The sequence below is a fragment of the Aplysia californica genome, unplaced genomic scaffold, assembly GCF_000002075.1.
Source record: "Aplysia californica isolate F4 #8 unplaced genomic scaffold, AplCal3.0 scaffold00062, whole genome shotgun sequence".
Classification (NCBI taxonomy): Eukaryota; Metazoa; Mollusca; class Gastropoda; order Aplysiida; family Aplysiidae; genus Aplysia; species Aplysia californica.
The window spans coordinates 466,634-494,622 of NW_004797332.1; the positions used below are offsets into that span (position 1 = coordinate 466,634).

A 27,989-nucleotide genomic window follows, 5' to 3' on the forward strand; every position below is an offset into this window, starting at 1 on the left:
ATAATTCCCTTGTTATTATACTTTTTTTCTAGCATAACCTCTGAATACAGAAATTTTCGGGGGTTTAAAAAATCTAAGATTCATTTGGTATATCATTCAAGTTGAGATTTTTCCATAAATAGCCAAAGATTATTTGTTGAATTTGAAGATAAAATCAAATGCCACTTGACCATAATTTTCAAAAAGAATTGCAGAATTGAATATGGGTAAATTTTATAATGTTAAAAAACGTTTTCTCGTGGTAAAACAAGAATTATATGACTTTATAATGACATGCAAAAAAACATTCAATTTTTTTTCCTTTCACCTAGATTAACCCTATCCATATGCCCTGGGGTAATTCTGTACCCCCGGGGTTGTATTCTTCGCATTTTAGAATACTTCTAGAGCGAAGATCCCTTTGAAACTTTCAGTATTTCTCAAAAAATAATTTTGACAGACTGCTATGCAAAGCGTACGGATCGGATTAACGAATAAATCTCCTCTTTGGAAAGTGGTAGCACAGAGTTCCCCACGTCGTATGGATACGACAGTAAAACACGACGTACGGATAGGGTTAAAAAGTAGTCTTTACAACTTACAAGTATTAACCAGATAACTACAAATTTGTGCCTTTATGGTTACGAAAACAGGGTTCATTACTTCTTTCTTTTACTAACTTCATACAATTGTCTCGTCTTGACGGCTGTGGGAAGACCCACTGACCTGTGATTTCGTAATAAAAACATGTTGTGAAGCAGAACCCTTCTGTCAGTAAGGTCAATCTTACAGATGCTAACTCATCTGATTTAAGATATGAGTACTCCCGCAATGGGATTCAGAATAAGGGAGTTAAGAATGCAAAGACACCCCCCCCCCTCCTCCCCCCAAAAAACAACAACAACAACAAACCCCTTAATGCATCAGAACTTTCCTCATTTTAACAACAATTTAACAATGTTAACATTCTCAATATAACCTCTTGCACACTGTTGTTGCCCACATGAACACATTTAAAAACATTTAACACTGTCATCTTTCAATGACTTCTTTGTAGATAGTAGACAACTCTCTACTAAATCGAGGCAAGGGGAAGCCCATGACATTGAAGTTGTCCCCATTGATCTTTTCCACCAGCGTTCCTCCAATGGCTTGAATGCCATAAGCTCCAGCTTTATCTCTGGAAGAGGGATTATATTGAAAATAATGGGTTTTTTTATTAAAAAGCATGCTAAAAAATACTTGTACAAAAGGATTCTCTGACTCTGATATTGCTCAATTGTCCCTTTTTCAAGTGAGCAAAAAATCTTTTTGACATTGAAGTGATAAACTGAAATCTCTAAACAGACAGATCTTAATTTCCACCTCCAGCACATCCACATTTCAAATCCTATGCCTACAATTTATTTTAAAAAATCAGAGTCAACGGAAAATGGAGAAAGAACACTGGAACATGAAGGCTGGAGTCTCACCAAATAGTCTCAGTAGTCACAGAATGATCAAAATATGTGCTCTAACGTCCACCTGTCTCAGAAAATCACCAGTCTATCCAAGATGTCCATCAGTCTAAGATTACTTTTCTCAACCCTATTCAATAATTCAATCAAAAGACAAATACAGTAGTCTCTGCCTAAGATCCCACCACCGGTAAGATCCCGCTGTTATAAGAAAACAGAATTTTTGCAAGACAAAAGTCACCTCTAGGATTTCGCTCTGATTCTGTTTGAAAGTCTACATTCGGCTAAGATCCTGTATTTCAGATCATAATTTACTGAACAAAAATGCGAGTGGGTACAGCCGATCAACCAAGAATGAAAATTTGAGATCATTGAAGTACGCATCGGGTGAAAGATCAGCAAATTCTCGTGAATATGATCACATAAGCATTATAAACTCGAAATTGTACATTGTTTGCTCCGGACCAGATCACACCGAGGTGTGAATTGACTGACGCGTTTGTTTCCCCAAACATCCCACTCACATCTGAGCTCTCCACCTATACTTACATCACTCGCTGGGTGAGTAGGGACTACAAGTTTACTCCCGGCGGGATCACATCGAACTGTGAACTCTTCTCTGACCCTTGCAGTGGTTGCCTTTACTCCCGAATTTAAGAGACAAACTGAATTTTAATTGATGTGGTCACAACGTAATGGTGTGCAACAATAAAGGCGGGGGAAATCAGTCAGAGATGGAAAGCTATAAATTTTGAACAGGTAAAACAGGAGCCATTGGATCAGCATGGATCTTGAGTCTCACAATAGGATGAGGGAAAATGGCATTCCTCATGCCACTGTGATTGTTTATCAAAGTAGACCACTCGTTCCTCGCCATAAGTCATAAACCCATCCAGGGTTCGGGTCAGTTCATTTTAGAGTGAAGGAAGACCATTTTACCTGTCGTGGGCATCAAAAGGGGTCACCTAAGTTCTTCCCTTGGTGCGTCGGCTAAGATCCCATTCACCTAAGATCCCGCATTTTCCATGCTCCCAAGCACTGGGATCTTAGATGGAGACTACTACTGTAGTGGTATGTACGGAGTGCACAAGTGTTGAGTTTGGGATTAAAGTATTGTGTTTAGTGATAAAAGTTGACCGTTCACTAGTTTAGTGCGAAAATAATAATTACGTGTAGCTACAGCAATAATCTTCTAGCTTCGTGATGTTTTCTTGGTGTTGTAATACATCTTTAGTTCATACTTACAATGGTTCCCCAGTCTCGATGTATGCCTCTATGACATTCTTGTCAAACTGAGACATAAAAACTTCTGTACTGTCCACAAAAGAAGTATACCGGAACTGGCCATTCAGAGCTGGTTCTCCTGACTTCAACACTGTTGATAAAACACAAACAAATCAAAAGTTAAGCCATAAAAATTATAAAACCCAAAAAGTTCATACAAGCACGCATAAAACAGTGAAAGATATTTGCCTAAATACATTTGCATTTGAAAACGAGAATTTGGGCACAAACTAGAGATACACTTGAGCTTTGTTGATGAAATGTCTCAAAGTACCAGATCCTGACTATGAGGTGGAACCGAAAGTGGCAGACTACGATCAATCTTGAGCTTTATACAGTTTAATTTGAAATTCTTTCTTTGCCTTTTTACTCCATGAAAAGGTTTAAATGAACCCAAATGCAACAGAATTTTTAAAATGATTTTGACAACTGGTTTTAAAATTGTATAGGTAGAGCATCTACTATTGCGATATTGTAGAAACTTCTGCATCTGCAGCTTTCACTTATTTTTTACTTTAATGTTTATGCTCATAAAAAAAAATAATTATAAAACTAATCAGCATAATATGTTTGTATATCTCAGGGAATTCATACATTACTTAACAGAATTCAATTTTGAAAATTAGCTATCGTTACACGTTTATCATTAGAACCAAACAGTTAATTGTCAATTTTAAGTCTCTTTTTGTCTTGCCAAATTAAGCTAACTATACAAGGAATTATAAATAAGGACCATCTTCATCATATGGCACTAATAGAATACTAAACATTAAAAATCATACTCAAAACAAAGCAATTCTAGCAGCACTCTCACCTTCAGACTTTGCAGGCACAAATAGTATAACGCCAGTAAAGACAGTGTGCACATTACCACTCAATCTGAGGAAACAAGATAGATTAGAATGTGAAATTAAAAAGATATCCAATTGTACATGAACACATAGCCATTTATTCATAGACAACATTCATTTGGTCCATCGCATTCAGTGTAGGGCCGTGTCAGCAGTGCGATGTTTAGGCTCTGAAACATCTCCATGAAGGTGAAAGCCAAAATGATCAACACAATCTTCACCCTAACACTTACCTATAGATCTATCAATGCCAAACACAGACCATGAAGAAGGCATTAGAGAAAAGAATAAAAAATTGTGAAATGCGATGCCTTAGAAGGAAAACAGTGAACAAGACCTGGCGAGACAAAAGATAAAACACAATGATGAGAGAAATGGTGGGCACAAATTATGTCATGCATCACATCCCACACCAAAGAAAAAACGGTTTGGCCACCTTACACTTACATGACTACCAACATATCACTCTGCACAATGAGCCTACACCATAAAATTCAATGGCAACAAAGTTAAAAGGCAACTTAGAAAGGCTTGAATAGATGGTGTCCAGGAAACACTGATGTCTCACTGCATCCCCTTAACCCAAACCTTCAAGCTTGCAGCAGAATGACGTCTCTTTCTTCCCATGACATCCAAAAGGGTATAAGCAGAGGAAAAAAAATATTTAAGTAAAACCTTTCAACCCAGAGGTTGTCTGCCCGTTTCTTAAAATGGGGGAGGAAAGAACATTAATCTATACAAATAATCATTTGGCCTAGAACTAGTAGAACTGAAAAAGGGACAAAAGAGGAGTTCTGTTCAACAACTAACTAAACTAACAAGGCAACAAAAACAGCTGAATAAAATTATCATATAAGCTGTAAGTCAGAAAAGAAAGGGAGGTCTCTAAGCTAAAAAAAAAAAAATAATCCCCAACAAACTCCATCATCATTATAAGTATAGAATTTAACTGAAAGGGCCAATTAAAATGCTCTATTAATTAGCTTTTTTTAAGTGCTCACTGCTTTCATTTTCACTGATAGTAGTTTTTCTTTCTTATAAAATTTAACATGGTATCTTGAACTTGAACGAATTAAAGGGTAAATGAAGTTCCCAAAGGTCGTTAGAGCGCTAGGTAAACAAACATTCATCCATAAAAAAAGCAAATTCCTCACTGAGAAAGAATCCGCACAGCATCCTGTTTGTCTTTGGGCTTCTCAAAGATTTCACTTCCTTGTGAAACTACTGTGTCAGCCCCAATGATTAGATCGGGGAGAGGCTGTAGGGGAAAAAAAATAAATATTCAAGAAGCAGAATATGATCGGAAGATATAAGCACAAAACTTCACAAACGTCACATTCTGAATTTTACTCAACAACTATGAAAGAGAACTTTGTATACAGTTACTGATAAATTTGCTTTGATACCTCAGTCTATTCATGTAGCTAAGTGACAGATGATAGTACATAAATTTATAGTGTGGATTCAGTTTAAAAAAAAATACAATTATGCCTTGGACCCACAGGTCATTTCAAGGCAACACCCCAAAACATAGAGACTGGCTACTCTCACTCCAGAGACCCTCATATCTGAAAATTTGATGGCAGTAAAGGACCTTAAGAATATCACAGCAGTTTATCAACTTACATCTATTAGACTATATACAGTACAACTTTCCCAGACAATTAAGACCTGTGTTTTGACTTTTAGTTAATACAACATAGATGAATGATGAACTCTCATAAAAAGAGACTTTTCAGAGTTTTACCAGTTAATTCATTAAGTAATTTCCACAGAAAAAGGGATATTCAAATTGTTTTGACCACTAGAACAGGGACTGCTTGACTTTAATCATATCTTCCAAAGTTCCCAGTCACAATGAATTAGCTCACCTGTGTGCTGGCAAGCCTCTTGGCTACCTCCTCTGTTTTACATCTAGCAGTTTCAAGAACATAATCTTGAGGTTGATACTTGGTTTTATCAAGATTTTCTTCAAACGTAGAAGAAATTACTTCAAATTTTAAACCCTGCAAAAAGAAAATAAAAGATACATGCATCTGAAAATTATAGATTACACTGAGAAAATCTCTCTTCAAATAGAACTAAGCAAAAGATAAAGTTCTATGAGAGAAACGTCCCTTCTAATCTTCTATAATTTCCTACTCTACCTTATTTATTTCAACAAAACATGAATAAATCATGTGTACTCTAGTAAATTTGTGTGTATACAACAATCAAAATAAATACAGTCAAACACGGGTAACTCGAATTCGCCGGAGATAGGAAATACTGTTCGAGACTTCCGTAATTCATCATGTCTGTTAAAACCTCAATTACAAAGAGAAAATCAAGGGAGGTAAAAAATAACATTAAAACAATTAACATGGTTAGCTCCCTTGAGAAACATGTTGACGTTGTGAAAGTAAGAAGATGAATAAAACTGGAAAGCAGAAAATCTCATGTGTGCACAGCCAACTCCTACGTCATTCCTTCCCTCTCATTTCATTGGCTTACAGAAAGTTATGCCTCTTGCTATCCGCACCGCGCGCGTCCCACAGCACGATTGCACGCATGGCGAGCCAGTCATGCGGTGCGGTCAGCATCATTCCTCAACCCCCCTTCCCAGTCTCCCTTTCCTCCAGCCTCTTGGGGTGAGACAAGGACCATGTTTAGGCTGTAACAATAACAAAGAAACACCTTACACCTGCTGCCAAAAAGGTTGTAAAGCCGGGTCTTAAGTTGAGAATGCGAAGTGGATTTGTTCGAGATTCAAGAGTTGCGTGTACCCAGTGTTTGGAAACTCCGTGAACTCAATACAAAGATATCATAGGGACTGAAACGGGACCGAGCATTATGTTTGAGATACCCGAGAATTTGTGATTTTTGTGTTCGAGATTCATGGACTCTACTTAAATGTAATGTGTTGAGTAAGTTGGGCTAAAAAATGCACTGCTGTGTGCTGCAGTTGTCCAAAGGACTATACTGTTAATGTGTAAAGGCCTAAACATCCTAGAAGCAGCAGTCTACCTAATAAAACCTTTCATAGTATCATCATGCAATAGTGGTGCAATATCAATAGAGGCCATATTATGTGACCCAGAAATCTAGACTCTAGATCTGTAAGTTTGATTCGCGGTGAGCTAAGATATCAAACCTTAAAACATTAAATTATGGTAAAATTCAGGGGGGCATGCCCCCCTGAAACCCCCCTTCCTATTTTTATTAGTCAAGCCCCCCTGAAACCCCCCTACTCTTGGGGCCAAAACCCGTGAATAACAATTGCGGGGTGGGAACTACCGAAAAAAAGCCAAAAAGTAAAGGTGATACTTACCACATTCTCAAGAATAAGTTTACGGCGGGGAGAGCTGCTAGCCAGGATATTTCTTTGCGCATTTAAAACGTGAATAAAAGGCTGCAGCATTGTGAATCAATAGCAGAATCACACGAGTCAAAAGTGTTGTCAAGCGCAGCAAACGCCGAGCCGGTACAGCGTCATGTATTAGCTCTACCAGTAAAAAAATTACACTGAACTACAAAGGTCAATTTCACCTGGTTTCCTATAGCCAATTTGTCCATGCATATTTCCCCCCGACAATGATGTTATCTTAAAGATAAAATAAAAATGCTGCAGGCCTATGACAAAAATACTATCTAATGTTCTGTTTTGTATTCTATTTTACTGTTCTAACTTCTCAAATATAATCAATCCATTTCTTAGACTATTTCTTAATTTCGAAATGTAAGTTTTACTTTTGGCCATCTTACTTTTCCTGCAATTACTTCTGGCTTCTGGCTACCAAGACTCAAAAGGTCAATGTTGTGGGGATGGATGGATGATTGGAAAGCTCATGAATTGAGAGTTTCTGAAACTTGTTACCAACCATCCCTGCCTGAAACATCTAGTCCCAGGGGTTATAAACGTTGTTATCCGGTAAAGATAAAGATAAACTATGCTTGGCAAATTCGAATTTTAGGTGAGAGCGCTTGATTGCGGGTGGCACTGACTGCAAGGTTAACAAGGTGAATGTTTTTTTCCCCAGGCCACCTCTATTCTCACCCGGAGTGAGAATAGTGCAGGCGAGTCTTGTGGCTATTCTCACCCGGTGCGCGTTCACCAAATTTTGCGTTCACCCTAAACCACAGAATGCTACACTGTGATCACAGAAAAATTGTAGAATTCTGTGCCGTGAACAGACGTTCCATTACAACTGTAGCCTACTAAATGCGTACAATTTTGTCTGTGGGCAGTGGAGAGAGAGAGAGAAAGAGAGAGAGGAGTAGCGCGAGAATTTCCGGGCAAAACGAAATGGCGACCCGCGTAGGTCGGCTTGGTTCGGCTCGATTCGAAAAGTTAAATAGCCGTAGCATCTTTGTAGACAACCAAATTGATTTACTTTTGTGTTTTAACATCATTTTTAAACTTTGTTTTGGTCAATTTGATCGTCCACACCGATAGACAGTATTCAGAAAGAGACAGAGAGAGAGAGAAGAGGGGAGGAGTTGATCTTGCGAGAACTTCCGGGCGGGTGAGAATAGCCACTTTCTTATATTATATTATGTCAATTATGACGATGCAGCTGCTCCGATGATGCTGCTGCTAATCTCTTCTGCGCATTGTTTGTCGCACCAGGGGGAGGTGGGGGGTGTAATCTTCTGGCGTCTTTACGTCTATTTTTGCATGCTTTATTGCCTTTACCATTAAATTACCATGTTTCAATTTCAAGCATTACTACCGGAATTCCGAATGTTATTAACATACACAGGAACCTTGTAACCAATCAGTTGAGCACGGCTGAGAGGCTGCAGTTAGCCTCTAGTGTGAAATTTTACCATGCGAAACACATCGATACGGATAATACGTCTAGCCACTGACCATACATGACATTCCATGCAGTACCTCCAAAGATTCTCTACTGTATCATGTATACACTGTCTTTGGTACGTCCATGGCCTTATAAAAATAACCTGTAGGTATCCCAGGAAATGATGACATCACATTACTAAAATTAGCAACCAATCAGGAAGTTGCGTCGTTCTACGTTTAGTCGCATGTTCAGAAGTACTCCATAGCGGTGTTAATCGCTTCCCATAACTTGGCCATAACTTTCATATTCAGACAACCACATGCACGCACACAAAGTACATCATGTACAAAGTTTACATTATTCACTCCCCCAATGCAGCACCATACTGACCCCAAAGATCGTGTATACCAATATGTTTCAATTTCCCTTCTCGTGTCCCGGCGAGACTTGGGCGTGCCCTTGTGTTAGCACGTTACGGCCTGTGATACGAGCGTACACAAAGATTCCAGCGCTCTTGAGTTGAACGCATGCAATTTTGTCTGCGGGCAGTGTGTGTGTGTGTGTGTTAGAGAGAGAGAGAGAGAGAGAGAGAGAGAGAGAGAGAGAGAGAGAGAGAGAGAGAGAGAGAGAGGAGAGGGAGGGAGAGAGAGAGAAAGAGAGAGAAGGGGGGGGGGAGAAAAAGAGAGGGAAAGAGAGAGAGAGAGAAGGAGGGGGGGGGGCGGGGGAAAGAGGGAGAAAGAGAGGTGTTTGTTATTATAATAAGAATTATTGTTTCCTGTCATTTTTTCTCTTCGTCGGTTTTCAGGCTGACTCGGTGCTATACAGTCATTATTGAACACATATATATATATATATATATATATATATGTATATGATCAATCCAAATAATGGCATTATAATTGATGCCATACAATTGTATGAGTTCATTGTGACTCGAAACAGGCCTTTGAGTCTCGGTTACTGTTACCCCATCCCTGATTCCTCTAGTTTGGTTCCTTACTTCGAGCTACCAGATTTTCAGCAATGTCAAATGTATACACTATTGATGCTCCTTTTATCCTGTTCCAGGCAACAGGCAAGTAGAAGGTGTCAGGGAAATTAACTGTGTTGTCAGCTGACTAACATCAAGAAACAAGTTGAACAAGACAACATAAAAAACACACAAATTATTTCTTGTTGTAAACTCGAGCGTAGATTTGCTTGTGGTACATTTTAGAGAACATTGATATTTCCTCTTTTTTAAATACATGATGCCGCATTATTATTTTCAGGTTCAAGAAGGGTCTTGCTGAAGTCTTTGATACTTCAAGAAGCGCGACATCAGGCAGATGCTTTTGCGAGCAAAAAAATATGTCCAGGAGTCGATTGGATCAGTTGTATCGTAGATTACTTCTTTCCAAATTCTTCACCAAAGGATGGGGAAAACCGGACAATTTGAAAAGGCAAGTTAAGCTAATGTAGGTTCTTATTTGAATTATAATCAGTTTTCCAGTAACACTTCCTGTGATGAAGTTGAGAAGGTTGTGAGCAGAAAATGGTTTTCATCTCTGAATGGCATCACAAATGGGTTTGAACAGACGTTGTCAAAAGTAGTCGGCACATGTCTTTTGTTTTTAGCTCTCACTTTTGTGAACTTTTAAAAATTAATTCTTTAAATAGTCTTAAATATGTTGATTGTTCATTTATGTTCGAGCCTCAGCTCGGTCCAACGTTGTGTCCTTGGGAAAGGCACTTAACACGAACTTCTCACTTGGCTCGGTCCTATCGGAGACGGACGTTAAACTAGGAGGTCTCGCCCCTTAAATAACCTAATAGTGTTGATAGGGGCGTTAAATCCATACCATTTCACCTTTTTTTTTGGTTCATTTATGTATACTTGAACAGTTTTTTATGTTTTTTTCCTCCTTATATTAAAAAAAATTGCCTGATCTAAGGTGAAAATCATGTTTTTTTTTCCTTTAAGCATTATGCGGCACGCATTATTGGCAAATAATACTTCAATATATTGTTAGTCTATTCATGTAAGTGCTTATAAGACTGGAATGAATAAAATTGGTGTATCAATTTCTCCTCAGGATTTTTGCATTTCGTAAAATCCTGTCAAACCGGGAAACTTGTCAGCATTTGGTTGCCTCTGATTATCCCATCCATATTGATAAGGTAAGTTGAATAAACATTTGCTTTATTTTATTTACAACAGTGAATTTAATTTTCGTTCCTCTTTGGCATAAACCTTTTTGATATATAGTGAAGTTAAGTGCGTTTTATGCTTCTGAATCTGTAAAAACTTTTAGGCAGGAATGTGCTCCTTTTGGGACTTGCTTCTTTCTTGTCTTGTCTGAGGCATGGTCATCAGAAACTCACAGATTCATGGATCTGTTTTTTTAATATGAAATTTTGTGTGTTTTTGTGAATTAAGTTATAATTTTTATCCTGCAGAATTATGTGATTGAAATTTTGCCACTTATTGTCCCTCAAAACACGAACTAGCGTAAGCCACATTTTGTTAGTTTTGCAGGAGAGACGTTTAAAGATTTGGGCGATTTTCACCATCCCATTGTGGTGTCAAATAACCGATCCTGCCCTTAATATTTTGACATTACGTGTGTGGGACAACTACTTTTCAATTGGGTAGAAGCATCTTTGTGAGAATAGTCGGTTTTGAAGGAAAAATGACCTTTTTATCTGATACGCTAGTACGTGCTACGTCAATGAAAGCCTCGATGTGTGGCTTACATTACTAGATTGTTGGATACGTTAATACGTGCTTTTGTATTCTACAGCGTATATTATACTATATATACGTTCATTGCGTGGCTTACGCCTAAATGGTAACTTCCAAATAACAATAAAAATACAAAGAAAGATCAATTTGGTTTAAATTCACGGGCTGTATTATCCGTGACAAATGATAATGTTAACTGCAACTCGGAATATGAAGGTGTCAACTGTATATGATTTTTAAAAATAGTAACTCGCAGTTCCATAATATTGTTCCACGAAAATGAGTCTTCTGTATCAGATCCTCTTCGTGCGTCCAGGATTCTGAAGTCTTTTGATAAGGCTTTGAGATCCAGAAAGTCTTTAGACTGCATCTGATTCACCTGGTAAGGCCTTTGAGGTCGAGCGAAAGACATCACTGTTGCTACCTGAGAAGGATGCAACAAATCCCCTGCCCTCTTCAGAGCATGTCCTATTGCACTGTGTGCAGAATCACCCTCGTTCTGACCATGGTTTGTTTCAAAGAACCTCAATGAAATCTCTTCAAGATTCACACTATTGCTCACTGTACAAAATCATCGCAGGCGTAATTGAATTTTTGTTCTGACCACTGCGTCCATCGGCAAAAAGAAAAGCATTTTTGATGCCACGGTCGTCCTAAAACTTTAGGGCACGGTGGACTGTAGTTGAAATTTCCGAGGATCCTCGTTTGCTTTGCGTTTCATCCCAAGCGAAGCAGTAACAATCTCTGTTAGCAATGTTATACAAAGTCAGGGTGTAGTTCGACAACCTCCTTTTGTAAAAGATGGCACTCTCCTGAGACATAGGGAGGTAAATGACCTGCTGCAAATCAAAACTTGCACAGAGAATGTTTCCACTTTCCTGAGCTTCTTTCTCGCACTTGCATCCATCCTTTATTTCCCTGACCTTTTTCTTTTTCTCCCACATGGATCTCAAACTTTTCCCCAAGACATATCTTTGTTTCTTCATTTCCTTGATGATAATTGACACAGAGAGAGCACTGGTCTTTATTGGGTCGGTGGATTGACAGATTTTTACTTTTGAGTACATGGTTGTATGTCGTGAAGCTTGATGGCCTTGTTCTGGGTATCCATTCCTGGATGAACCTGTGGTACATGTGCCGTTTTCTGAGTTCAGGGCTCAGATACTCTCTTGTTGATTTTTCTCTACAGTAATGAGATTAGACTTTTGGAAGTCTGTCCAAGTGATCTGATATTGCTTTGCGCACAAATGCATCTTTTTCTCTTTCTGCCTCAGATTGTCTCCCACTTTGTTTGTCCTTCTCAGCTATGCCAGTGGAAGTAACTTTGTTCAATGCCGTCCTGGCACTTTGTTCTGAAATGCCCAAAGTGTTAAAGAAAAACAATTTGCAGACTGGAACAAAACTCTCCCCAACTGTAAGCATGTACTGTCTGGTATTTCTTCTTCGTGATTCGCCTTCAGTGTATTTCCTCTTTGTTTTACAGCTTTTGACATGCCTCACAAGACACTTCTGTTTCATTCTTAGATCTCCAAGGGAGTGATACAAATAAAAAATGGCCTGACTCTGCTCGTCAGTAATTGTTGAGCATTGTTTCTTGTGCTTTGTACACGTGTCTCCTTTACATTTTGCTTTTATGTGTTTGGTGGGCAGTCATTTTTTCTGCATGCTTGTGTACTCTTGTCCCAAATTCCTCTTCATTTTGGATTCCTTCTCCTTGTTTGATCTGAGTTTCTTTTCCTTTCTAACTTCTTTCTCACTTCCCTGCACTGTGTACTGCTCGGGAACTAATCTTTGCATTCTTCCACCCCCCTCATCAATGACTGTTTCCTTTGTCAGAAACTGATCGGGAGCATCAGTGTTCACATTCACACCAGCGGGAATCTTAAACTTTGAGGGCCTACCTACAGCTTTTACACGTTGTATTTTTTCCTTTGACCTTCTTGTGTTTTTCCCATGTTAAACACATGATGCAATCTCTTCATTGAAATGATCAAAGCAAAGAAGGATTTCACAATCAGGGCAAGCTGCCCATACTTCAGCATTGCACCTTCTAGCCTCGCATGTTCCAGAATTGGATTCCGGATCGCCTTCTGAGTCGTAGTCACATACAGACATTTCATCACTGTCTGCCTCACTAAGCATATCAGTGTCCTTGAAGCACCTACGTGTATCTATTTGTCCCTTAAAGTTCTCAGTGGCAATAGGACACCCATGACTTATGCAGTCTGTGAGTTTAAGACTTCACCAGGGTTCTGAAAGTCAATCAGAGTTTGAACAATAGGGCTACATGTCAAAGAAAGAGTGGTTGTTCAGAGCGGGATCCCATTTGTAAACAAAGGACGAGTAAAAAGGGACTTCTAGAAGTGAAGTCTGAGCATTCACAGCCTCACTCGAAGCACACTGCACACGTGTGTGAGTGTGTAGTTTAGCTTGTCTTCCCGCTCTCTAGAATAAGCGCTGCGCGGTGTTTTTTTGCCATAGGCTCAGCCCTGGCTGTGTGGCTTACGTTAGTTTGTGCCGTATAATAAAAACACAACAATGGGTCAAAGTGTACGTCCCGCATTAACGTAACCAACAGTGTATTAGTACGTGCTGTATCTTTTTGTGGGCAAGTGGGATACGTTCAAACTGGAATCGACTATATCTCAGCTATTTATTGCTCGATTCCTACGATCTTTTGAGAGGATGTAGTATCGGATAAAGGGAATCGTGTGATTGGTATAACTTGATTTCGGGTCAGATGTGGCTGACGCTAGTACGTGTTTAGAGGGACGTTATGTAGCTTTATTCTCAGATTCTTCTATGCTGGCAGACTAATGGACATCAAACTGTTTACCAAAAAGTACTTGTTTGCAAAATAATAGTAATGAGTAATGTCATTTTTATCATTCTTGATGCTGTGTTTCATAAATTGTTTAATCTTTTCAAATACCTCTAACATTGCATTTGAGCTGCCAGCTCTTTCTTTGAATTGTCATTGTTGTGATAGCCTCTCTTTTTTAGTTTTAGTTTTTTTGTAAGAGTTCTATGGCATTTGCAACACAATTAGGTCACATAAAAGCCGAAGATTAGAGTTGTTACTAGAAAGTAACATACAATAAAACGAAAGGGGAGAGATAAAGATGATACATGTTTGATAGGAAAGAAGGAGCAAACCCCACCCGAGCGCCCCTCAACCACCTATGATGGCATCTCTGTTTCTATACATGGCGGAGAATCTAAAAGGAAAAGGGAAAAAGTAAAACCAGAGTGATACATTTTGATGATGCTATTTAAGAGAACTTGTTCTTTGCTTGTTACTTTCCTGCCTTTCTCAATTTTTTTTTCTTTCAAGTACATTGTTCTCCCTGTATGTTTTATGAGCAATGGATATGTTGGACATTTTTTTCATCTTTCAGTTTATAAACTTAGAGCAATTCTGGTGGATAATGAGAAAGAAATTGCTCTTTCCCACTTTTCTGAAAACCAGTGTTCATGCACATACACTTTTAGACTTGGACATGGAGGATATTTCATTGAGATACTAAGTATCTTTTCCTTCCTTGATCCAGGAATACAAGGATGGTGACTGTCGTGTTTTGGAAGGACACTTTCTGTCTCCTTTCGTTCACCACCTGCCCGGTATTATGCCAAAGGAAGTTGAAACAGCAAAGTATGTATATGTATTAGGCTTTGACATATTTCACACAGCATGAGTTGTCTTTGTGTCTATACCCTGCAATTCAGTATTATACTCTTTTTAATCATATTACAAATATTTGTTTTGCAGTGTTCATGTTCTCAGTTAGTTGCCTTATTTAAAAAGAAAAAAACATGGTGGATTTCTTTCCTTGCTTTCACTGTTTTTATATATCTCTGATGTAACTGATTCTCATAGTCTATGGGTACTACAAAAATTGAAAATGCTGAATTTATATTTGATTGAGTATACAGTAGTCTCCGCCTAAGATCCCACCGCTTACGGTCCCGGTTTGCTTAAGATCCCGCTGTTTTAGGAAAACAGAATTTTTACTATACAAAAGTCACCCCTAAGATCCCGCTCTGATTCACTCTGAAGGTCTACATTCGGCTAAGATCCCGCATTTCAGATCATAATTTGTGGAACAAAAACCCGGGTGGGCGCAGCCGATCAACCAAGAGTGAAAAGTTGAGATCAATAAACTGTCCGTCGCGTCAAAGATCAGCTACTATCGTGATTGTGATCACATACAGGTTGTAAAACTCGATGAAGTGATACAATGTTTGCCCCAGACCGGATCACACCGGGGTGTGAACTGACCGACACGTTTGTTTTCCCCACGCATCGCACTCACACCTGAGCTCTCCCCCTAAACTTACATCACTCGCTGGGTGGGCAGGGCCTACAAGTTCGCTCCAGGCGGGATCACATTGAACTGTGAACTCTTCCCTGACCATTGAAGAAGTTGTCTCTACTCCCGAATTTGCGAGACAGACTGAATTTTAATTGGTGTGTTCACACCGTAATGGTGTGTAACGACCAAGGCGGTTGGGGGTGGGGATGGGGGGAGGGACTTGGTCAGAGATGGAAAGCTATAAATTTTCGACAGGTAAGGGGGAGGGGCAACTGGATACGCATAAATCTTGAGACTCAGGGTAGGATAAAAAGTGAAAATGGCATGCCTCATCCCACTATGCACTGTGATAGTTCACCAAGGTTAACCACTCTCTCCTCGCCATACGTCATAAACCCAAAAAGCGGTCACGTCAGTTCATTTTAGAGTGGAGGGAGACCATTTTACCGATTGTGAACCTTAGCATGGGTCACCATAGATTCTTCCCTGGGTTCGTCGGTTAAGATCCCGGTTCGCCTAAGATCCCGCATTTCCTTGCTCCTGAGCACCGGGATCTTAGGCGGAGACTACTGTATTATTTTAAGTGAATTTTAAAGCACATTCCAATACTGTGAAAACAAACCTTGGGTGTCAAATCTGTCACAGGTTCTAAAAGTAAAAAAGGCTTTGAATAAAACTAAGTAGTCTGAGGGAAGAATTATTCTGCTCGTGTAGTAACATCGTTTGCTTTGTGTTAGTTTTCAGATGATTTTGCCTGTGCAGTGGCGTCACCCAATACACCGACCTGTGTGCATACATCTGGCTGGCACTGGAGATCATGTAAGTCAAAGTTACTTTAGCATGTTTAATTTCAATACAGAGTACAGCTGAACTTGCTCTAATAGCCACTGTTCAAGACAATCTCCTGTTCAGACAACCACTTCCCATTTCCCCCTTGCGTTTTTTTGTATTTATAATGGCACTGTCTTAGACGCTCACCTGTTTAAGACAGTCACTGTCTCCTAACAGTGGGAGGTGGTCTTGGCTGTACTATATAAATCTTGAGGATCAAAAGCTTTTTTTAAAAATTCATTTTTTCCAGTATGTTGATAAGCTTTATCTCTTGTGATTAATCTTTCAGTTGCTTTGCATTCAGACGTTTGTGTCTACAGAAGATATTTTCTTCAATTGCTTTTTTTTTCCGGTGGTGTCCAATGATTTTATCAGGGTTTTGTAGACTTAGTTCATAGACTCAAGGAATTACCTGATGATTGTTACTTAAGCTTTATATTAGACAAGTAAACAAGTATTCAGTGGGTGGTTGTCGGGTGTTCTGGTGTGGTTTGCTCCTTCTTTCCTATCAAACATGTATTGTCCTTATCTCTCCTCCTTTTTCTTTCTGTATATTAGTCTCTTGTAACACATCTATTTTTCAGCACTTAAATGACCTAATTGTGTTGCAAGTGCCGTAAAACTCTTATGAAAACTTAAAACAGGTATTCTGAAAATCTGTACAAAGTATATGATGTCTCATTATTTCTTTTTTCAACAGTTTTACTGGAGAAGAAGACTACTTACAGCTAGACCTCTACTCAAAGAAGCTGGGATTGCCTCAATAATCCTGGAAAATCCATATTGTATCCTTTGTTGCTCTGGTTTTGCATCGTGTCGATCACAATAGGCCCCCCTCTGTGCAGTTTTGTCTTTGTTAACACTAGGTGGTTTTGTGTTCTTTGCTTATTGTCGCTGTGGAACATGGGTATCTGTGTCTGAACTGAGGTTTACTGTTTATAGGATTGTTATAGATAAAAAGATTAAGGGAAAGTTGTCAGTTCCAGACAGCTCTGATTTTTTAGCACATCATTTACCTTTAATTTGAAATTTGTGCCTTTCATGTGTGGTGCTTCAATAAAGGGGCATGTGAGGGGGCACGACCAAAAAAAAAAGGTGAGGGTGGGTGTTGGACTGCAAACACAGTGGATCTGGCGGGTGGGTGTTTTCTGCACGATTAGTTTTTGTTAGGTGAGGTACAAACACAGTGGGCCGTGGTATCAGGTGTGTTATGACTAAAAATAAAGAGAGAGAGAGAGTGTGTGTGTGTGTGATTGGGTGAGTGGCAGATGGACAGACAGACAGACAGACAGAATGAAAAAGTATTAAAAACAATGCCACTTACCCTCCAAATTTATCTTTTCTCCAAGCTCAGTCCATTGCTTATTCAGATACACTCTGATGCAATAATTGTCGTTTGTCATGTCAAATAAAGCTTGCCGCTTTTGCACCTCTTCAATTAATCTTTCACAAGGGTCCATGATTTTAGCGAAACAAGTGCAAGATGTACGGCTAGAACAAAAGGATACAAAGTTTTGGTGGTCGAAAGTCGGGAGGTTTTTAGTGCAGCAGTAAAAAAACTTTCGTGAAGAATTTTTCGCGACTGGAAATTGGCAGACGTGAAACAGACGCGAGGTAACCACTGTGGCGCCAACACATATTTTGGTAGTGATAAAAAAGACCGTACCATACCTTCTGTTAATGAGGCATTAGGTCACAGAGGTCAACTCACGCTTCGTGCAGAAAACGCCCGCGCCGCCGGATCCACTGTGTTTGCAGTCTTAGGTAGTTAGTGCTCATCCTCCCAGCGTAGGTGCTCTAGTGGTTGGGTTCCCAGATTCTCAACTGTAAGGTTGGGGGCTAAACTTTGGGTATCAGGCCCGACGTTGTTTCCTTGAAAAAGCACTTTACACAAATCTTCCTCAGTTTGTTCAGGTGGTAATGAATATCTGGCGATGGTATAAAAGATATGTCAGTTTATTAGTGTTTTAGCGGGAGTAATCCGCAGCTTCGTGGGAGGCCAAGAATTTTTCTTAGTGTTGTTCTAGGGTCTGCTGGGAAGGTAATAGCTGAAAAGTGTATAGAGCGTGCTTTTAGTGAATTTTTTATGAGTTTGCTGGCATGTTGTTTCCCTTGACTACTGTTCTTTAGATGGGTCTCGAAAACCAAAAGAACAACTGTAAGTAGTAAATATTTGGTTTTTTTATTGTTCAGAAAGCTAAAGCCTTTTTAGTCTTGCTTGAAAAAACTGTTCTTAAATGTTCACGACATGATTCCTGCAGACACCCTGAATGAGCTTAAACTATGGTTTCCTAAAGAACGATGTGGTTTGAAGATTGTTGTGTTCTTTTATTGATTAGTTACCCGTAGCAACGTATTCTTGCCGTATGCAGAAGCACACAGATAGGAAGGCTTGCACCTGTGCTCACATGTCATTTTGCCCTCAATATTCTGGCTCCTTTATCAGATACCTGTGTTTTCCCCAGACGATCTAGTCTTCACAATGTCAGCGACTTGTTTGTGATGGGTGGGGCCTTAGTGCTGGAGTCCTTGGCGCTGCTGCACTGGTGTGAGAGAGAAGGCTGGGGGCCACTAGGCATCTCTGGAGTCTCCATGGGAGGACATGTGAGTACAGTCAGAATTGTCTGAGAAACAATTAGTGTTCAGAGTTGTAGAAAGAAGACAAATTCTCTTTATCAGAGGACCAGTGGTCTGTCTTTGTTCATAATTATCCCTTCAGGGTAAAACCTTCAGAAATACCCAGCGCAACATAATTATTATTTCATCTGACTTCTTATCAATCAGCAAAGACTGGAGTAGATTTTCCAGCTTGAAAACCAGGTCATTTCTCTCCCCCACTCACTGACTTTATTTTAATATAGTCAACATTGTCCAAGACACCCACCCATTATCTTTGAGAAAACTGACTGTCTTAGGCAGTGGGACATATTGAACAGTGTCATAGTACTTTCAAAAACCTGCAAGAGTGGGAGTGGAAAGTGGTTGTTTGTACAGGCGATTATCTTGGACAGGTAGCTGTTAGAGAAGGTTTGACTATTTTCTGCATGAAAGTCAGACTTCCTAGTATTCAGCGTGGGGATTTCTACGGATAGTAGTGCACTTGTTTGGGCTTGATTTGGAATTTTTGCTGTTGAAATTAAAGAAAATATTTAAACCAATGCCAACATATGAAAAAGAGTATCTTCAGCAGTTACAATCTTTCATGTGAAGTTTGCCTAGCTTTCTGGGTATACTGACGAGGTAGCTAGGGCAAAACTTTGCACCAAAATATGGGTAACTTTCTGTGGGTCCTCAGCAACATGAGATTGTGCTGATTGTGCAGATTGCTTGCTGCAGTGAGAGGCCATGAGAGCACCCTGTGGTCAGGGTTAATTTGAGGTCATTCTGAATTGGTTTGGCAAAGCACATTTGATTGACAAAGAAAGTGCCATGTGGCATGCCTTGCTACTGTTTTCTGAGATAAGAGAATGACGGTTTTGTGTTGAAAAGGGAAAGTAGACATGCAGACTGGAGAAATCTAGTCTTGACTTTCTTTTGTTGAAATGTGAGGGATATCTTATGAATTTGTAAATGTGCCAATAGAAGGCTCGCTTTACTTCTCTATAAATCCCTGAGTCAGCCGGTACATTTATTGTTACCATTTCAGGACTTTCCAGGGGGTCATCATGCACAAGTTCCTGTTTCTTTGATTTCCAAGTATTTTTTAAAATGTTTTTTTTTTGTTCCATACTCCCCCCCCCCCCCAAAAACAAACAAACAAACAAAGAAACGAAAAAAAAAACCACCTCCAAAGCCAACAACAACAACGATTTCCAAGTATCTGTTTGCCCTTTTGGAAGTATCACTCTCTTTTCAAGTAGAGTCGGGGATTGAAACCTTCACCTTTCAGTTGAGGTCCTGCTGTGTTGTGGGGCTAGCTCATAAAGTAAGCACATGTGGAAGTGCGCCATTGTTGGACTCGAAAGGTGTGTGTGTGTTTATTAAACCCTGATCTCAGAAGAGGTAATCTAATACCGTACTTGGTATAATAATTCGTAGGACACTACAAGACTGACATTTTGTCTACATAAGAAAGGAGTCTCTTCGTCCTCCCCCCCTCCCCCCCCAGTCCCCAGCATGTCTGCATGTGATCAGTTTGGGCTGTGGTTTCTGAAATTAAAAATCAGCACATTTGTACATGAGGAATTCAAAAGAGCCAAAGGGTGTTGAGACATGTTTTAAGAGAGGACTGATTACTCTTTGTGTGATCATTCTGGGCTTTTCAGATGGCAAGTGGAGTGGCGACTTTGTGGCCCAAGCCTCTGTCAGTCGTTCCCATATTGTCATGGACAACTGCCTCCATTAGTTTTACTGAGGTAACACATTGTGGCTCTCTGATTTGTAAGCCTAACCGTGACAACAGTGATATGTTCATTAAAAGAAAGTGTCGTACTGCTGTGAGGGGTAACAATGTGGATCTTTGGGTGCACATACAGTCGAAATTGTCCAAGATGGCTACCCATAGGTGAACATAAAAGCGGTTGTCTTGGACAGGTGAAAGTCTGAGATAGTGTCATTATAATGAAGAAAAAAAGGCAGTTAGGGAAGTGGGAATTTGGACAGGTGGCCGTTACAGCAGGTTCGACTGTACTTTATAATTCATCCAAAGTTCCTCATTGTCTTGCAGATGTGGTAAGTATGCTTTGCTTTGGAATGCAGGATATGGATCCAGACGTACCTATGCTACTGGTCTCAGCTTTTGCTCCTTTAGCTGTGGTCTGGTGACTTGAAGCCCCTGTAATTGGGTCTTTTTTTCCTTTTTCTGATTTTTATCCCCTCTTTCAACAGACAGGTATTCTCTTGCTCTGGACAAAGAGATTTGACGAAAAAAAAATTTTAAAAGACAAATGAAAAGAACGGAGAAGTAGGGGCCTTTTGTGTCCTGCATTTCATTTAACTTTCCTGCTTTTTTTTTTTTTTTTTTTTTCACATTTCTATGCTCTGCCACTTTGTTGGCATGGGCAGATGGCCTCACTTGCTGCAACAAACTGGACCAAGCCTATCCCCCTCATTCCTTGTCTGTCCTGGAGCACGGCGTCTTGTGTTTTCACTCAGGTTTGTTCGAAGACATGTAAAAGTGTGTCAAATTTTCCTTTAAAAATTATATTTTTGTTGGTTTTGTTTTGCTGTGTTGTTTGTTTGTGTTTGTTGCATATGTTGTGTGTTTTTATTTTATGTCTGTGTACCTGCATGCAAGCAGGCTTGGTTCTTTATGCACATATTAAAAACAATTTTTTTTCCGGTTATTTCTTTCTTTTGGTACACTGAAAGCAATTTGTTCTCTTTGACTGAAGATGGTTTATCTGATGTGTTGCGTTGCGGACCATCTGATGTAAGTATTTTCTCATCTTTTCTTTGTCTTTTCTAATGGAAGCTACCCATAAATGTATTGTATCTTGATTTGGCAAGATTGTGTGGTGACACAGGTGGGTGTAGACCAATTGAGGGACATCCAGTGCAATTGTAAGTATTTTTACATCATCTCTAGCATCACATCATGCACATCTTTCTTTTTTTTTTTTCTTTGTTCTTTTTCTTTCGTTGAAGAGAGAAAGTGAATGGAGATAGGTAACATCTGGGATGCATACATGTCTATTTTTATGTCTGAAGTCTGCAGTTGTATGCATTTGTTTGCAATTTTTGTGAGTGTGAATGTATTTGTTTTCATGATGTAGCCAGTTCACCACAATATTGCTTGGATATAGTGGTAAGATACTGATTTAATGTATGTCGATTCTAGATGTTAAAAAATTGATTGTTCGAAATTCCTCAACCTTATTAAGTGATTTAACTTAATAGATTATTTCCTCTCAGTGGTATGCTTTATGTTAAGGATTATGTATATGAGATCTTTTCTTTTATTGAGTGAACTGTATTTAGGCCAACATTTGTGGGACTGATGGATTTTTTTTTTCAGTTTAGCAATATTTTTGGTTTAGAGTGATTGCTCGAGTTGAAAGCAAAAAATCAAGGATTTTCTTTTCTTTCAGTTTACCACTGTTTTTGAAGTGGAATTCACTCAGTGATTTTTGTAACAATTTTTCTCAAGACAACCCATATAAAAACCCCCACCTCAGTTGTATCTTGAACAGCACATTCATTGCCAAGGAATTTGGACACCATGATCATTTGAATTTAAAAAGAGTTGCTACATTATATTGAACATGTGAATGGCTACAGGAACGATAGTAACTTTGTGCATTCCCACCCCATTCTCCAAACCCTCACAGGGCGTCATGAGTGGGGCTATTCCGTGGCACACTTTACAAGAACAGTTCTTTGAGAACAATGTCTACCAGGATGAAATAAGGAAGCTCATTGTATCTCCGGAACAGGTTTGTGTGGATTAGCTCAGAGTGCCATTTTTACAGATATACCTTTAAAAAATTGTGTTTTTGGGGGATTTTCCAAATGGATTGTTGTTCAGTTAACTGTTTTTGTGGCATTTGTGGGCGGATGGAGAAAATGAATTAATGCCAACTATCTTTCCCAAGAACACAGTGGGGAACTGATTATTTATGAAACTAGATTTGTGCCAGACCTGCAAGTCTTCCGTCAATTTTTTAGCTGACCATAAGGAAAATTGAGCCTTTCGTAGCTGTGATCTCCCCTGCAGATTTAAGGGCAAAAACCATTACAATTACAGGCAATTTTTTCAGAGCTCACGTACAGATCTGTAATATTTTGGTCATGAATGGTCAGGTATTATAATCAACCATTGTTTATCTCTTAGGCTTAGACAGTTTGGCTAATTGTGGAGAGGCAGCACATTTTTTAAAACAGATAAATCATTTTCAAATTTGCAAGCTCCTGCTTCTGGAGTATTTCCTGTGTCATGGGGTGCTATTTTAAAAAGAAATCTGGAATCACCATGGTCTTATTTCTTTCTCTTTTTCTGTCATGTTTGGTTGTTTGCTTTTTGCCGTATGCTTATAATGGTGACAAATACTATGAACAAGTCCAAAAATTTTGCAAGTGGGTGGTTGGCAAGTGCTCTGGTGTGGTTTGCTCCTTCTTTCCTATCAAACATCTATCATCCTCATCTCTCCTTCTTTTTTTTTGTTTGTTGCTCTCTTGTAACACCTCTAATCTCCGGCACTTTTATAACCTTATTGTGTTGCAAGTGCCGTAAAACTCTTACTAAAAAAAAAATAATGCCAGAGCTTGGTGGCATCCTTACAAATAAGAAATAAAACTGGTTGCGTTCAGTTCATGTATTGAGTACAGCTTTTTGGTTTCGGGTTTCAGAACAGGCGAAAAGCTTATGACATGGGACAGGATTTTGTGAAGAATTATGCTGACAGAATGCCGGAGATGGAAAGCCTCCACCAACAACAGGAAGCAGGGGCATCAGCAGTCGCCCATACTGCCATCTTGTCTCAGGGCGTGGCACCAGGTTCCCTAACGACGGCTGATCTACGTTCTTCCTCCAAGGAAATAAATTCTGAGAACAGTAATTCTAAAGTTGGACCAAGTGTGGTAGAAAGTGGGACTCCAGGTCATCCATCACAAGCTGCACAAAATGAGAACCTTAAAGGGGATGTCTCCAAGGTAAATGTCAGTCTGTCTCTAGAGGGGTACGTTGCTCACACTGGAATACGGAACTCAAAATCTTCCAATGAGCCTTTCCAGAGTTCCACAGGCCACAAAACTGTTTCGTCAGCCGGGACTGATTCCAGGGTGTTTTCCTCTGTTGCCACATCTCAGTCAACTGATCATTCTAAGTCAGCCTCACCACATACCTCTGGGGTTTCAGCACCTGAAGTGGAGACTGCCACTGTGATTGAAAACTCTGGTAAAGCAAAACCCAAGCGCTCGAGCCGGAAAGACTCTGTTAAACCTCTGACCGTCAGTTATGCCCAGGCAAAAACAAACCAGCAGGCAAAGTTATCATCTCCCTCACCTGGCCGCGTTTCTGGAGCTCTGACTCTCAAACATGCTTTATCTAAGTCGAAATTGATACTCAGCCGACAGCCATCGTCGCTCCCGACGGAAGAGGAGAAACTGAAAACTCTTCAGCAGGAGGCTCTGGACTTCATGTGCGGAGTGATGGATGAGTGCACGCACTTGGGAAATTTTTCGGTTCCTGTAGATCCTGAGCTGATTATCATCATTGCAGCCAAACAAGATGCGTACATACCCAGAGACGGAGTGATAGGCCTTGACCAACTGTGGCCAGGTTGTGAGGTGCGCTACATCGACAACGGCCATGTTGGGGCAGTATTGTGGCATCAGCGCGTCTTTAGGTGAGTTGGGACACTGGCTGAGCAAATAATAATAATAATAATAATAATGATACTGATAATGATGATGTACAGAGATGCTTATCTGTCAACCATCACATAAAAAACACATTTGATACGTTTTTGAGGGTCTGACATTTATACTGTCACAGCACTCTTGATGGCGATATGCTCATCATTATGGAAACAAAAGTACTATGAACAAGAAAGATGAACTATCGAAGTGGTGTTTCATAAGGTTTTTAAAAAAATGAATTTTGATTTTGCTTCCAACTTTATTACCCTCAAATGGTCGGAGAAAGTTCAAGATAAATGGAGGTACATGAGAAAAGGACCTCCCAGAGAGTTTTTGACCTCCCAACCTAGCAATTAGCATTCTCAGGGTACATTTAAAAAGTGAAGTTTTTTTTGTGGTAGAGTGTTAAAAAAATAACTTTAATTTATTTGTGTACGTTCCTCATGGCACGTATAAATTTAATTAAGGTACATTTTTACTTTCGTACTCTAAAGTTTTATATGCGCACCCACTCAAAATCCTTAACCTCACATTATTTAAATAAAAAAACATTTTAAAACCCTGTGTTTCAATTTTGTTCAGCAATAGTATTTACAGATAGACCTTTAACATATAATAATAAAACCAGTTTCATGGTGAGTTCTTTGATCTGGGTCTCTTTTGAATTGGTACTTTGGCTTGAGCAGCTCAGTGAGCCCTTTGAGAAACACCTGTTATGAGAAAAGAATAGTCTAACAATACTTGCTCACTTAGCTTTGTAAGTACCTTGTCCTTTTGCTTTGAAGTTTTACTCAAGTTTTAAGATTTTTTTAACCAAGGCAGCAGGTCATATGATACATTGTCCTTTTAGTTGCCACTGTCGGTGCTTGATTTAAAGTACGCTACAGTGAAAATCTAAAATAATTTTTAATAGAATGTTTTTATGCACCCATCCGCACAATTCAGAAAATTTACTTTTCACCCTACCTCTCAGGCCAACCTGGTTTGAGAGGGATACAGCATCCCAGCAGAAAGTCTGGGCTACCCGATAAAAATTGTGCCCTCACGGGAATCAAACTCAGGTCCTATGATTGCAGCATGAAGTGCTTAACCGCAACACCACAGACGCTGGTACAGTGCAGGTTGTCTTGTATAGGTCAAGAAAGGGTAATCTCTAAGTAAATAAACCAACAGCTCTAACTCCAATATGCAAACATTGTCTTGTGTGTTCTTTCAGACAAGCTGTCATTGATGCCTTTGCCAAGCAAGAGCAAAAGTATCCGTCTGGTACTAGAAGTGACAAGGGACCTGGACAGGGGAGACCACTTGAATACAAGTCCTGACGACATGGCTGGATAAGTCACAATGTCCTCCTCTTATGACTCTGTGATCTTCAAGTTGTTTTTTTTTGTTTTTTTCCAGCCGATTATGAAATACTGATGAGATGTGAGGGTGGGGAAATTTTAGTCTTAATTTTTAATTGAAAGGATTTGAACGTTTGTTGTATTTTCAAAGATAAATTTATTTTAAACGTCTTGGCATAAAAAGCACTTTTTTTTCTCTTAAATTTACCTAGTTTTTTAATTTATTTTTTTGTCTTTTATCATTTAAAAAAATTCGTGACGGAAAGTAAGGAGTTGAAGTTAAGACCTGCGTTGTTTTAAAATAATGACTTGTTTTTATCCTTTATCCATTGAAATGGAGTCGTAACAATCCAAATGTTTGTGGGGGCGGTATTTTGTGTTACATTTTTATTTTGAAACATTTCCCATCTTCAACCTAAATTATTGCATTTGCCTAAGAGTCCACACGGTCACGCACACACACACACACACACACACACACACACATTCTTTGTGAAATTGCACACATTTGTTATTGGGCATTTACTCTCCCAGATACTTTCAAAACATATTTGTGGGCGTCAGTGGTCTGGTGGTTAGGCTATTGGACTCGTAATTGTTAGATTGCAGGTGGGGGGGGGGGGGGGGGGGGGTAAGGTTCAGCTTGGTCTGACAGGGTCCTTGGGATAAACTCTTTATTCAAATTTTTCCTTTTGGCTTTGTCCCTTTGGAAACTGATGTTCAATTTGGAGGTCCTGCCCCTCAAATAACTTTACAGTATTGCAAAAGGCATTAAACTTGTACAATTTCTCACATTTTTTCACACAACACACATTGCTCATACTCATATGCCCACATCCATTATGATAGATAGATGCTCTCTCAAACATATACAGACAAAAAATGGAGTTAATATTCATTTGATTCTGTATTTCCCATTATTTTAAGTGTCTTAGTGTCTATTGAAATTGCATACCTGCATCTAATTATACACAATGTGTATGGCCAAAGCCGAGGAATATATTAGTGTTTATTTTGTGCCATTAAGGAATTTACTTAAGACTTTTTTCTTCAATGAAGAAATGTCATGCGGCCTACCTTTTTGCAAATCACTTTTTGAAATTCTTTGAGAAGAGATTGGTGCTGTTTCATTCTGTCCTTCATCGTTCTGATTCTTAAAACTATAAACTTCATGTTTTGACAAAGATTGGTGAATGATCAATCTGGCTGTTTGGCTTTTATCACCGAAAAATGATTTTAGATATTCAACTTGCAACAATGTCCAGTGAACTTTCCTTAGATTGATATTAGCTTTGGCTTTCTCAAGGTCCTTGGTGGGACCTGATACTAATATAATGTATATTATTATTAATATTAACTTAAAGTTTGCTCTAGTGATGTCAGAGAATGAAATCAGTTGTTTCATGAATTTAGTCAATTTGTCATTTGTGTTTCATGTTTTAGGATTAGCATAAGTGTCAGAAATACTCCGAGAAGCTTTGATTGAAGCCTTCATAATGTTATGTCCATGTGTGTGGAGATTTATGTTTTTTGTGTTGATTTTTACTCTTCTGGAAGGCTAGAGTTTAAATTTATCTTGGACCTATTTTTGATATTTTTGTTTAGTGCAAGCAGATACTGGGGATAAAAAAAAAGATTTAGTTGAAAGTGCTTGAAGTCTTTTCTACTTAATATGCAAGAAAAGTGAAAAGTTTATATTTTTCAAACTCGGGATTTTTTTTCTTTAAAAAAAATTTGTGATTTTGATTTTTGAATTTTATTTTTACACTTTTTTTTAGTCTTTCCATTTTTTAATTACTCTGGAGACAGGACCCTTGTTATTGCATTAATACCGATGGTGTGTTTTCTGATGCAGCTGAGTGACTGTGTGTTGTATTCCGTCATATCTGCAAAAATACAATCCGTGACACGCTCGATTTTGTAAGAGTCTGTGTTGCTCGATTTCTCTGAGAGTTTGTGTTTGACTGTCTGTTTGTATATACTTTTAGGCCTCTAAACATAAAAAAACATAATTGATTAATTTTTCTGAACTTTGACTTCAACCAGGTACTGACTTAGACTGCCATGGGCTTGCAAATTCGCTGTGCAGTGGGCTGAGTGCATGGTCAATTTTGTGCTTTGCTG

At 39.1% G+C, this 27,989-nt stretch overlaps 2 protein-coding genes across 5 annotated transcripts; one reads left to right on the plus strand and one right to left on the minus strand.

Annotated features, from left to right (window-relative positions):
- Window positions 1-642: 642 nt before the first annotated feature.
- LOC101859159 (probable bifunctional dTTP/UTP pyrophosphatase/methyltransferase protein) lies at window positions 643-7,079 on the minus strand. The gene is made up of 6 exons (XM_005093350.3): window positions 6,882-7,079; window positions 5,443-5,577; window positions 4,726-4,829; window positions 3,535-3,599; window positions 2,682-2,811; window positions 643-1,159 (listed from the first exon to the last, which is right to left on the minus strand). The coding sequence occupies exons 1-6, from the start codon at window positions 6,969-6,971 to the stop codon at window positions 1,012-1,014; spliced, it is 672 nt and encodes a 223-aa protein (XP_005093407.1). The 5' UTR covers window positions 6,972-7,079; the 3' UTR covers window positions 643-1,011.
- A 257-nt stretch (window positions 7,080-7,336) lies between these two features.
- On the plus strand, window positions 7,337-27,810 carry LOC101859390 (protein ABHD18). 4 transcript variants are annotated; one of them, XM_035968486.1, is made up of 12 exons: window positions 7,337-7,570; window positions 9,627-9,797; window positions 10,431-10,515; window positions 14,632-14,732; window positions 16,131-16,212; window positions 16,925-17,009; window positions 18,355-18,382; window positions 18,690-18,828; window positions 20,490-20,579; window positions 22,494-22,598; window positions 23,512-24,509; window positions 25,739-27,810. In XM_035968486.1, the coding sequence occupies exons 2-12, from the start codon at window positions 9,706-9,708 to the stop codon at window positions 25,842-25,844; spliced, it is 1,911 nt and encodes a 636-aa protein (XP_035824379.1). In that variant the 5' UTR covers window positions 7,337-7,570; window positions 9,627-9,705; the 3' UTR covers window positions 25,845-27,810. The 4 variants fall into 4 exon arrangements, with proteins under 4 accessions (XP_035824379.1, XP_005093409.1, XP_005093408.1 ...); XM_005093352.3 differs by lacking the exon at window positions 20,490-20,579 and adding an exon at window positions 21,229-21,318; XM_005093351.3 differs by lacking the exon at window positions 20,490-20,579 and adding an exon at window positions 21,229-21,318 and having other exon boundaries at window positions 7,337-7,524.
- The last annotated feature ends 179 nt before the right edge of the window (window positions 27,811-27,989 follow it).

Bases quoted from the DNA above. Each gene is read 5' to 3' on its own strand.
- LOC101859159 (XM_005093350.3), bottom strand. From the start codon at position 6,971: ATGCTGCAGCCTTTTATTCACGTTTTAAATGCGCAAAGAAATATCCTG. The intron at 4,830-5,442 runs GTGAGCTAATTC...TTTCCCCTACAG, and splicing joins AGAGGCTTGCCAGCACACAG to CCTCTCCCCGATCTAATCAT. The intron at 1,160-2,681 runs GTAAGTATGAAC...TCCCTCTTCCAG, and splicing joins ATCGAGACTGGGGAACCATT to AGATAAAGCTGGAGCTTATG.
- LOC101859390 (XM_035968486.1), top strand. From the start codon at position 9,706: ATGTCCAGGAGTCGATTGGATCAGTTGTATCGTAGATTACTTCTTTCC. The intron at 18,383-18,689 runs GTAAGTAGTAAA...TGTTTTCCCCAG, and splicing joins CGAAAACCAAAAGAACAACT to ACGATCTAGTCTTCACAATG. The intron at 20,580-22,493 runs GTAACACATTGT...AAACCCTCACAG, and splicing joins CCTCCATTAGTTTTACTGAG to GGCGTCATGAGTGGGGCTAT.